Raw genomic sequence first — 12,936 nt, 5'->3', positions numbered from 1 at the left:
TGCAGCTTCCAAATTCAACATCATCACTGTCAAGACCCTAAAAGCCACAAAGTTCTCATGACAGGAAGCTATTCGTATCCCAACCATAATCAAGAGTTCAGAAGGAGAGTTCGTGTACGCCTATGGGTACATCGATCTCGAAGTTAAAGTGGGTGACGCTCTGACACATGCTAAATTTTACATAGTCAAGGAATACCTGAATTATGATATGGTCCTGGGACGCTCGTGGATACACGACAACAAAGCAACGCTGGGGGTATGTCATTTGCCGGTTTCAACACCTGAAAGGATTTCCAACAAACCTTCCAGTCTTGAAGACTACCTGTTGCCGTATCGACATCTTGAAGATGAGACACAACTTCCCGGAGAGAGCCCGTTAGTATACCTTAAAAGGTTCCGAGCTCAAGTAAGTCTCATCAAATAACCCTTTTTACAACTAGTCACTTCTTCTTCTGATAAGTCCTGGGGACTCGCTCCAATCAACAATCCAACCACCACTAGGAGGTGTGAATGGGAGGATGGTCCTTTTAAACGATTTGTCAAAAGTTTAGAAGCCATCTCGATCAAAAATGACGGGTCCAAGGACCAGGTAGTTACAAAAAGCCCAAATCCATTTTAAATTGGAGACTTGGTAACAAAGGCGACCGCATTTCAAGTTGGGGATGTGACAGTGAAAGCAACCGCCCAGTCTGATTCACCTACAGAAAGGAAAGATAAGCCGTATCTAGTGGTAGATGTCATCTTAGGTGGTTATTGCAAGCTCATCAATGCGGACAAACTGAAAGGCGTGACGATTCACTCACGTTGGCTCAAACTCTACAACACCTAAGAAGATGTGCTACCACTTCCTCCAGCGTTCTCCATAAACGTTGTACTGTTCTTTCCTCCATTGTTCTCTTTAATATTCCTTCCAGTAATTTCCCTTTTCATGCAATATTTGTAATTCCTCCAAAATTATTGCACTGCTTGCATTCATAGTTAGGGTTTCAATTTTCAAATTAATCAAAGTACTATTTCCTTTTAAGGAATTTCTTTACTTCTTAGAGATGACACAAAATTCTGAGTCGTCCTGAATCATCATTACCCACCAGATTAAACCAGAAAGAAAACCCTAAAAATAAAAACCTTTTGTATCCTTTGAAAACGTTGGAAGAATATGTACAGACAAAAAAGGGGAATTCTCCTTGAGCAGTCTACTCCAACAGAAATCAGATGTGTCTCATGATAGGAGGGTAGATAGGTTTGTGGTATTTCATCACGGCATTGCTTTTTCATCACAAGCATAGCATGCGATCACATGGAGGCACATCGCTGAGATTCTGATACAACCTTAATAGAAGATTTATTTCGAACATAAATAAAAACCCTTGTTCAAACAAGCAAGCAAGAGGAGGAAGACCTTGAACTCAGCTTCCACTGAGTACAAGGAGAAAATGTTCACAAATTACGAGAAAATACTCGTCAAAAAAAAGGGGAAAAGAGGAGATTCAGTCATCAAGGAGATCGACCGTGTCTTCACCACCGCTGGAGTCAACTTCAACATCATCATCGCGGACCGCCGCTGCTTCTTCCATTGGATCTGCCTCGGCTTCCCCTTCGGATATTTCTGCAGTAACCTTCTCCGCTTTAACATCCTCAGTAGGGATAGCTTCCATATCTTCCTCAAGGGCCACCGCGGCGTTGAAAATTGTGCTGACAACCTTTGGGCCTCGGGATCATCCGTATCAGAATCAAGGATTATCACGCCATTTTGGATCACATAATCACACTTATTTTCATTCGGAGGGCGTTCATGTTTAACTCTTCGCCTCTTCAGCTGTGCCGTAAACCTCTCAGCCCTCGCGCTTACCGATGATAGCAATGCTTCATCGTGTCTCCTTTTTTCTTCTTCGTCGATTGAAGCCAAGAGAGTTTGAATGCGTTTTCGAGCGATGTGCAGATGCAGAATTGACATTCCCTATATAGCATAGCCAGCCTCGCGAAGTGGGAGATCAATTTTAGCCATCACCATCTCGAACGCGTCAGCCTCAGGTTTGTTGACTTCGAAGCTTCTTTCCGGAGAGGTACCAGAGTAGTCATCACCAGCAGCCTCCATGAGATTCTGCAGGAAGAGGTTATGATTGTATCAATATAGATATATGCATAAAAAAAATCATCATGATCAATCAGAAGATCTGATAATCCTGGAGCAATACTTAGAATAGAGGAGATAACGGTTTTGCGATGGGAGGAGTTTCCGACCTTTCTTTATATTTCACAAGTTAACAAGATCCCGGGAATAAAAGGAGTCTCCATTTGCCGTCTGCAAAGGCTACAGATGCGGGATAACGATCAGTGGTTTTTTATCGAATATTTGATGGCAGTTACCGTGCAGTAAGAGGAAATGCATCCCGTCCAAGGAACGAGCCAGACTCCATCATGGTAAAACGCGCTGAAACATCTTCTGTGAATTTCTTTTTATTTGTCACCGTCTAATGCCTACCCCACAATAGTGTAACCATTATGCGCTAGGCAGGGGACTTAATGTTGATGGCGGATTTTAGTTCAGGGCTAAAATTGTAAAAAACATATTTAGCGTGCCGACATCCTGCAAAGGGTAAAGACGTGATGAGTACCTCTTCACTTCATTTATTTGAAGCAATTCAATAAATACATAAAATTCACCCAGAATGGTGCATATAACAACAATCCCGAATATTCTGTGAATTTTTATCATTATTAATTAATGCATGATTAGCCCAGTATTTCATGTGTTGTTCCTAGCCGAACTCTCATTACTAGCATGACATGACGACTGAGTGTTCACTCTCAGCATAGTACCATGAATCTTCGTGCCATTATTGAGATATGCATGGAATACCCACACAGGCTACACCACCCTCTGACAGAGAGAGTCTCGCATCGACGCGCTTTGGTTAGCCCGATCGAGCATTCTTAATTTCCTTAAGGGAAATCCAGACAGTCCAAATCAGTCTCAGAAACGATTGCGGCCACACAAGTTGGTCACGCAATTTAACAAGTCTAGCCAAACCCTGGCAAGAGTAGGCGAGCATCGTGATGACCACCGGCGGGCCCACTTATGCCCTAGCCAATCGAACATCACACAAACTCCTCCCAGCACGTCAAACGCCAGCCCTCAAATAGGGTGGTTGCACTGATTTGGAAGAAGCTCGACGAGCTTAGATTGTTCAAGGCAGTCTTAAAGTCATCACGACCGTCCAACTTCACCAGCCTGGTTGGACGGCTTTGATCATCCCATATTTGATCAGTGAAGCGCTAATGCGCGCATTAGCTGGCCCACTCCTCACCCACCTGATCGGTTTTCTCACGACCTAGCCCTAGAGCAATTAACGCTTGCTCGAAGTGAGGCTGGCGTGATGCTTAAAGGGTCGTGGGAACTCCACTAGCGTATTAAGTCGATCACAACCATCCAACTTCGCCTTCATATTTGGATGGCTTAGATCGCGCTTAGGGCCATCGAACAAGTACACATATGTTCACCGTCGGCTCAACATGGCCCCCACATGGTAGGTCTCCCGAAAGACGGAGCGTAGCCTGCCAAATCGTTTGGCCGAAGTCATGTGTGCGTGACTGCTTCAAAACCCTAATTAGGGTTTGCGACATTGCATAACTGCCGCAGTTTGATCACGACCATCCATCTTTGCCATCTTGGATGGAGGGTCTAGATATAGATTAAGGAGGTCCAGAGAGTATCAACGTGATCACCATGGCCCACCTATATGTGTAACCGATCGGCCTAGGCCAACCATGGCCGAGCGCCTCGAAACGCACGCCCCAAAGTGGCATGTCGCGCAGCTTCCAAATCCTTTGCGGCAATGGATTTCTGCCGCAAACCGATCTCAACCACTCACCTTTGCCGGTCAAATTGAGTGGCCTAGATCGCACCTTCGTGAGACGATACAACATGGATCGGTACACCGGCAGGCCGTCCACACGCATGCCTGGTCGGTCCCACCAAAAATAGCGTCCATGCTTGAATTCGATCGAGCAAAAGAGTGATGCTTGCACACCTCTTAAAAACCCTAAAATTCCATCAATGGTCGCAAATGAGAGTTGCAAACCATCTTGTCAGTCCAACTTTTATAGCTTGATTGGAAAACCTAGGTTAAAAGCTAGACGACCAATAAACCATCCCTATGATCACCGTCCGCCACTCTTCCACAGGGAGTGACCGACCGAAGCATGGCTCGCCCAAGCAGCCTCTAAACAATCACTCGAAGATGGTTGGATGTGATGCTATTTTAAGGCGCTTGATGAGCGAATTATTCGGTCAAGATTTAAAACAATGATGCTTCATACATATTGATTGTATTCGATGCATTACATGTATAGAGTATACATGATATTTCACGAATATCGATTTCCTAAATAACTCAATTATTTAACCTAGCATCGTATGCTACTTCATGTGGGTCCCACGATCCACTCATTCGAGACATCAAGCATGTCACAAACTGGGGGATACTTACTGGGGTATTGGTCTGGCGGTTTAAAGCGTGCAGGTGCAACGCGCCATTACAAGAACGTGTCAGGGAAAGACGGACGGTTAAAAGTGATAAGGAAAGTGGGCAAAGACGTGATCGTGTAACACTTCTACACGACCCCACTACTCCATCACTTCACTTCCTCCACTTCCTATGAGATGAGGGTTGCACTCAATGACTTGTATAAATAGGTTCCTCAACCTATTTCCAAAAACACAAGAGACAAGCACAGAAAAACCAAGTGTTGTCACAGTATCCAGAAAACACCAGAGCTGAGAGCTTACATTGTGCAAACCAGTTCAAAATTCTGATACGAGTCATAAATAGCCAACACCTTCATAATATCAACATCTTCTTCTCTTCCCTCCCTAAGATCAACCCCATCTCCTTCACTTTGTGACCGAAGCAAGTCTGGAACGACCATTTCTTGGTTTAGGCCAGAATTGTATAGATTGATCTCTCGAATCAAAAGCACTCCCGTGTAGTGCATTGTTTAGGGTTTAGATTTATTTCTCATCCACACACACACCCAAAATTACCAAAACCAGCTGAAATAGTTTTCATCCATAAACACCCCCCATTTGTGACAATTTTTACAACTAAAAATATTTTGCTCCTCGTGGGAACGAACTTGACTACACTATGTTACTTGTTAATTAGGTGGAAAAATATTGATTAATTTGTTGTGGTTACGACATGCATCAATCTGTTGAATTATGGATTTTCCAACTCTGTGTGTGATACTTCCATGTTTCAATATCAAAAAGGCAATGACAGACTTATACTTCTAGTTTATGTGGATGATATTATTCTAGTGGGGACTTCTGATGCTCTTCTTGATTCCTTTTTGCCTCTCTGAAGACTGGGTTTGCTATGAAAGACTTAGGCCCTTTACATTACTTCTTAGGTATTGAGGCTACATTTGATTCAAAGGCTAAGAAGATGCTATTAGCTCAGAATAAGTACTCTCTTGAACTCTTAAAGAAACATGACATGCTTGGTTGTAAACCCTGTAAAACTCCAGTTCCTCAGGTCCAAAGAGTATCAGTTTTTGATGGTACTGCTTTATCTGATGATTCTTCTTATAGAAGTTTGGTGGGTGGTCTTCAATACTTAACCCTCACAAGACCTGACATCAGCTTTGATGTCAATTATGTCAGCCAATTCTTGCATTGTCCCACATATGTTCATCTTCAGCTTGCCAAACGCATATTACGCTATATTAAAGGTTCTCTTGGTCAAGGCCTCACATTCAGTGCTGGAAACTGTTCAAATTTACAGGCTTTTAGTGACAGTGATTGGGCAATTGTCCCGATACTAGAAAGTCTACATCTGGTTACTGTGTCTTTATAGGAGGCAATCTTGTTTCCTGCTCATCCAAGAAACAACAAACTATCTCTCGTTCTTCCACAGAAGAGAATATCGTGGCTTAGCTAATGCAGCAACAGAGATCTTATGGATGTCATACCTATTTGAGGAATTATCCGTTTCTCTTTCTCTGCCCTGCAGATTATTTTGTGACAATCAAGGTGCTGGAAGTCTTACTGCTAATCCCATTTTTCATGCTCGCACCAAACACATTGAGGTGGATTACCACATGATTCGTGATCTTGTTCGTTTTGGTTTCCTTCGTGTTTCCTATGTTCATACTTCACAAAAAATAGCTGATTTATTCATGAAAGGTCTCTCCAAAACTCAGTTCAGTGTGTTGAAAGACGAACTAATGCCTTCTATACGTACATCAGTTTGAGGGGGGATGTTAGCGAATCCAATGGTCACAATATATCATCACAGATGACTTGCCATCCTGTCTTAATTGTACGCACAACTCATTTATTGCTTTCTGTTTTTCTTTCTTGAGTCACATGTATTCTATGTTAGTCTTGTCTATATAAAGGACTTTGTCATTTGTACTTCTCTTTAATATTCTTCAATACAATACAACACACTCTTACAGGATTGTTGGCTGATTTGATTATGCTGCGAGAAGGTAGTTGTTGTGAACTGAATTTGAGTGCTGCTTCCAAGGTTAATCGAGTGTGAAGAACACAGGGAAGAATAATGGGTTACGTAAGAAATGACGGCTGCCATTTCAACCCATGGTGATGAAGATTGATGGGAGTTGTTTTCAGTGTAGTCGATGGAGTCGGTGTGTCAGCTAGAGTTCTGATGGACTTTACGTTTACAGGAAGGAAGATGGTATTGAACGAGATGGTTGTGTGGAGATTTGGTTCAGCAACATCATGAGAAGATGGTTCGTGTGATAGATGATGAAAAGGAAGGCACTAGTGTTTGTTACTAGTTGTTCCGTGGACTGAGGTCGAGAAGTTACATGGTTAGGGAATTGGCGATGATGGCTAGGTGGCCAGAGAACCGAATAAATTTGTTTCCGGCCAGTTTTGGAAAGTGTTTGGACGTGGATTGAATTTGGAATACGGTGGCGTTGGATGGGATGATATGGCACACTCTCACTGGTTGGTATTATATTTGTGACGCAAGGAAGAAAAGAAATAAAAAGAGAAGTGAAATCTGAAAGAAGGAGGAGGGTGCCGCTACACAGCCGTTTCAGAGACGAGGGTTTGGAGTTTTACTTTTTCGAATCCGATTTTGCTTAGATAGTTTGATTTGAATATGTTTATGGCTTTTGAGAAAGCCATGTCTAGATAGAGCCACGTTAGGGTTTAGGTGGAAACCAATTTTATTGTGAAAACTCTACGTTTATATGCTTAATAATGATTTGATTGATCAGTAGTTTTTCTTCATATCTTGATATTTTATTTCATGTGATTTTCTTGATTATTTATGCTTTTCAATTGATATGGTGTGCTTGGGGTTAAATTCTTTGACGTGATATGCTTTAGGATTGATAAGTAATGCTTTAGAATCACTACCCATGAAGCGAAGAAAATTACAGCGGAGAAATAGTATTTAAAAATGCATTGAATATATTTTTAAAGATTAGTAGAGTTTGCATAATTAATTGGTGGAAACAGAAAATCCTAATAACCCATTCCAACTTTGTTAACTATTAGAATTTTATATTATATCATTTTGTTCCAAATTTCTGAAAAATCGTTAAAACATCATCTTTCAATTAGTTACTTTTGATATTAGTTAGTAGTAGTATTTCACACTCCTCGTGGGAACGACCTGTACTTGCCATTGTTCTACTAGTTAGACACTGTGCACTTGCAGTATATTATTGTAGGTTTCCCAACCTACCACCCATGTTGGTAGGCTTTATCAAAGAATCATGAGGGGTTCTGGTAGAAACAATATGTGAAAAAGTTACAATATGTTGAATTGGTTGGTTTATCATAAAAGCATATGTGTTTCAACGGTTTTCAACTTTTGCTTGCAATTGTTAAAACAAATTTTCAACCTTTCTCTGGTAAAGGTTAATTGTTGTTATTCTTTTGTTTTTGCATAAGGATGACAACATGATGATATTTCGATATCAATTCTCCCTGGAAGAAGATGCAATCATATTGGAGAAGTGGATGCGAAATTTGGGGTAACAATCTTGTTAGTTAATTGTTTTCCTGTTTAAGAAAAGCCTGAGTTTATATCATATATATTTATTGCTTTTGCTTAACAAAATTTCGGTTCAATTGATGTTTATTCCATGATGTGTGTGTGGATGTGTGTGATTCAATTGGTTCCGGTTAAGAAAAACTATTGTTATCTTGATTTATTGTGTGGTATTAATTGTTTAGGCTTACAAAATTTTGGTGCAATTGCGATGTTTTAATGCTTATGTTGTTTCAATTGCTTCCGGTTGAGGTGAATAATTATGCAAATTGATTTATGTTGGTTTGTATGAATTATTTATGGCTTAACGAAATAAAAGTATTACGAGATGAGTTGTTTAGTCCAATTCGATTCTGGATAAGAGAAACTAAGTTAATTCTGATCTTAGTTAGACTTATCGAAGTGAGGTTTCGGTTGTTCAAGTCTAATCGAATTCCTTAATAAGAAATGCTAGTTAACTAACCTAGTACTTGTCTTGTTTAAAATTAAAAGGTCTAAGTTTATGGATAATTAGAACCTGATGAGAAAAATAGAGTTATCTTTATTTTGGTCTTATCGAATTAAGCGGTTGTTTTTGAACAATCGGTTTAGCAAAGGGACTAAGGTACTTAGGTGATTTTTGGTTTGCTAAACTAAATTGGAAAATTTTTTTCGGACAATTATTTCCTTGGTAACATATCAAAATAAAACTACTTGTAGTTTCAGTTTTGATATTGGTTATCATAACATGATGTGTGGAACCCTCGTGCCTAACTCTACAGGTTGCAAGTCTATTTTGAGATTTGTAAGATTCTTTTCGTGTTGTCCTTTATTTTTTCGTTTCTTTGTCATTTTGTGACAAAAAGGGGGAGAAATATATGGAGTAAACAAGTGATACTGGCATTGATTTTATATTGATTGGTATCGCTAAAGAAAAGAACACTGGTGCTTAAACGTTTTATCTAAACGAAAGAGTGAAAGCACAGACTAAGGGGGAGTAACATGTCATATGAAGTGGTATAACAAAGACGTGCGGATTGAATATCCACCTATCTTCATTAAGGGGAGTATTTTATTTGTTATTATAATGTCAATAGCGGCATTGTCAAGGATTAAGCAGTTTATTGTGAAGTTAAATCGAGAATCAAGCGTATGTGTAATGAATTCTTGTAATTTGTTTATCCATATGATGTAAGAGTTTTGTCACTAAAATTGACAAAAGGGGAGATTGTTAGAGCATTGCTCGGTTGAACCCATCAAGCGTTGGTATGTCAAGTTTGGTTGTCATATTTTAGTGAATCAAAACTCATGTTAAGAGTCGTTTGATTATGTACTAGAGTCAACTTCGTATAGGTTAGCTTGAAAGTATTAGGATATGAGACATTACAAGTATTGCGAAGTCTTGAAGATGTGAAGAAGCAAGGAGCTACAACAACAACAATCATCCTTCCACTTGAGGTTAGTGATATTTGACTTGAACTTTTTCATTCCCTAACGTATCTTTCAAGTCGTGCATATTGAAAACAAAACTGCGATTTAACTCTAGATAAACATAGTATTAAGGAATACAATACGAGGTTTATTTCTTAACCATTAAAGTTAAACTTTGTAGATAAGACATCGCCGTAATCATTTGAATTCTATTGTGATTATGTATGGGTATGAGGTGAGGATTTCATCCTAGGGAACAATGTTTTACATGTGTTCTAAGGAAGTAAGTTCATAAACTTGTTTGTGAACCGAAAAGGAAATTTCCATGCGTTATTGGCTTTGTTATTCATTGCATATCTAATGAACAACCAATATGTGTGATTGAGTATAACCGTTCAAGACTTGTTGTGTTCTTGGTAGAACTATTCACAAAGGCCTGACTTATGTATTGGTATGACTTTTATTAGTGAAACCGATCTTAAGTAATCACCTGAGATGGTATGATCGGGTTTTTGATTTTATGTCTGACCAAATATGGGAAAGGGGAACAGATCCTAGTAAGAGGTGCAGTACATCACAAAGGGGAATCGATCCTTGTATGAGGTGCAGCAAGGTTTATAGCAGAAAGGGGAACCGATCCTATGAACATGTGGAACACGTTTTTAGGAAAAGGGGAACTGATCCTATGGACATGTGCAACACATATAAGTTAGATACCATATATATGTGGGGAACCGATCCTAGTACCTAGTCAACCGAATTTTGGAAAGCTAGTGTGACTATGCACAATACTCACATGGAAGGTAGAACCGAAACTTGTTTTGATAGAACCGATAAACCCGTGATTGTGATTGAATGTTATTTGATCAATCAAATAGTTCTTGAAAGTCGTATCAACCAATTATAAACTTGTTTGGAAGTGTGGAAAATCGGTTTCAAGGTTGTAAGTGCGAAAGACAACTTACAAAGTAAGGATGTCGACATACTTTGAACACGTGCTATGAATGTTTATTATTTAATTGTCCAAAGTTATTCCTTAATAGCTAAGGGAAGATAATCCCAGGATCGAAACATAAATAAGTTAAGAATCTTTTAATTAAGGTATTTAACTTCATTTTGTAGGGAAATAAGAATTAGTAATGTGCATTTACTAATTAGAGATTTTCCGAGAGATTTCGATCATTTTGGACAGAGCATTTCCAGGAATTATGAAAACCGAATTTGTGCTTTAATGAATATCTTGAGAATATTTTCGGTTTTGGAAATTCCTTGGTGTCCAAACTTCCTTGTCTATAAATACTTGAAGTTTGCCTTTTTAGCAAACTAATCCTTCGTAACAACAAGCTTCCTCTTTGTTGTGTTGTTACTGGTGTAGCCGCCTATTCGGAGAGGAGAGTAACCTAATTAGGCGAAATCTCTTACGGCCGCTCAGTTTAAAGTCTTCTTTGGAATTGAGAATCTCTGGCGTGTACCGTTGGTGGGAAACTAGATAATTGCGGTTTATCTTTTGTTTTCATTGATTTGATTGACTAACGGTGGTTGAACTTTGATTTTACCTAGTTTGTTTATGCTTGAGAATCTTTTCTTATGATATAAGATTCACTCAAGCTAGTTCAGAGTTTCGACAGGGATCTTTAAACTGTTGTTAATTCTAAAGACGATCTTGTGATAATCCATTGTTAACAGACTCCGTTCTGTGCGTGATTGATCACAAGAGATTCAAGTGATTGTGTGCAGGTTATTATTGAAGATCTACGAAGATTTGAAGACGAAGAAGATATTGAAGATTTCTGATTTGTGGGTTCATAATCTTTGGTGTACACAATACTTGTTTCGGCAAAAGAGGATCCAATTAATAATCGGTTTATCCTTGTGATATATTGGTTTGATTAATTGAGTAGATCGGCATAAACACAATTCTTTGGATTAATAGTGTTGTTGGCTTAATATTAAACGATACTTTGGAAATTGAATATAAGATAGATCTGAGAACCTGACGAAGGAGTTTATGTTAAGATAAACAGAAGAGCCTTTGTCCGACTCATATCACTTGGTTGAAGAGAGTCGATACCAAACAGATTTGTTGTTCCTTTACTGTTTGGAATACGAACCAAAGGAATTGTTCCAAGTACATGACTAAGGTCGGAGGCGTGGGAATACAGACGGAACTAGGTGAATTATAGGTTTAGTTGCTTGGTATCAACTATACGAAGTTAGGTGTAATTTTGTGTAGCGGCTTAATCCTGAGAGTATTCAATTCTGGACAAGGTCCCGGGGTTTTTCTGCATTTGTTGTTTCCTCGTTAACAAAATCTTGCTGTGTCATTTACTTTATATTTCCACATTATAATTGTTTTATTATAATTAAAGTAAATTACAAAAACGTTAATTTATATTTACTTGATAAGTGAATCCTATTGTGTTTTTTTAAGTCCGAACCTTTTTATCAAGTAACATACTTCATTGTTGTATTGTCTCGATCTCGTATCCATAGAAGATCACATGAAGTGTGAATCGATTAGTTGTATTATCTCGACTCAGTCCATAAACAATCACTTTCGAAGAAAGGACTTATATGTAGGAAAAAGTTTTAGCTTGAGGTATATTTGGGTACCCTCGCCTTTTCTCTTTGGTGATTCATTTGACCTTTGCTTGAACAATTTGTCACTAATCCTTGAACGATGTGTTGAAATAAATATTGTGCTGAATTGGGAGAAGTGCCATTTCATGGTAACTCATGGCATAGTTTTATGCCATGTAATATCTTCTAAAGGCTTGGAAGTTGATAAATATAAGATAGACCTTATTCGTGCTCTAACCCATCCCACTACGGTGAGGGAGATACGTTCTTTTCTTGGTCACGCAGGTTTTTATCATAGATTCATCAATGACTTTTCCAAGATAGCATCACCACTTTGCAATTTATTGCAAAAAGATGTGGTTTTTAACTTTGATAAAAAGTGTGTGGTGGCATTCAATCGTTTGAAAGAACTTTTGATTTCAGCCACTATCATTAAACCACCAGATTGGGGCAAGCCTTTTGATCTCATGTGTGATGCAAGTGATTATGCGGTTGGTGCGGTGCTTGGGCAGCGTATAGGGAAGATACCTCATGCCATTTATTATGCTTCTAGGACACTCAATGAAGATCAAAAAAACTACACAATCACTGAAAATGAGTTATTAACTATTGTATTTGATTTGGAAAAGTTTCGCGCTTATCTAATTAGTACAAAAGTTGTTGTCTTTTCTGATCATACAACACTTAGGTACTTGCTTACAAAGAAAGAGGCGAAACCGAGGCTCATAAGATGGATTCTACTTTTACAAGAGTTTTACATAGAAATCAAAGACAAGAAAGGAATTGAGAACACCTTTGCGGATCACTTGAACCGTCTTTCTGTGGACAAGGAAGTTATCCCATTGCGTGAAAGTTTTCTGGATGAGAAACTATTCTCAATTGCCTTTGGGGAACCATGGTATGCAAATAT

At 39.0% G+C, this 12,936-nt stretch overlaps 1 protein-coding gene across 1 annotated transcript; it reads left to right on the top strand.

Moving 5' to 3' along the window:
* The first annotated feature begins 5,378 nt into the window (after positions 1-5,378).
* On the top strand, positions 5,379-5,858 carry LOC113315603 (uncharacterized mitochondrial protein AtMg00810-like). Its single transcript, XM_026563865.1, has one exon. The coding sequence runs from the start codon at positions 5,379-5,381 to the stop codon at positions 5,856-5,858; it is 480 nt and encodes a 159-aa protein (XP_026419650.1).
* Positions 5,859-12,936: the final 7,078 nt, after the last annotated feature.

The sequence above is a fragment of the Papaver somniferum genome, chromosome 10, assembly GCF_003573695.1.
Source record: "Papaver somniferum cultivar HN1 chromosome 10, ASM357369v1, whole genome shotgun sequence".
NCBI classification, from domain to species: Eukaryota; Viridiplantae; Streptophyta; class Magnoliopsida; order Ranunculales; family Papaveraceae; genus Papaver; species Papaver somniferum.
The sequence above is the reverse complement of the archived record's forward strand: the minus strand, read 5'-3'. Positions and strand labels throughout refer to the sequence as shown.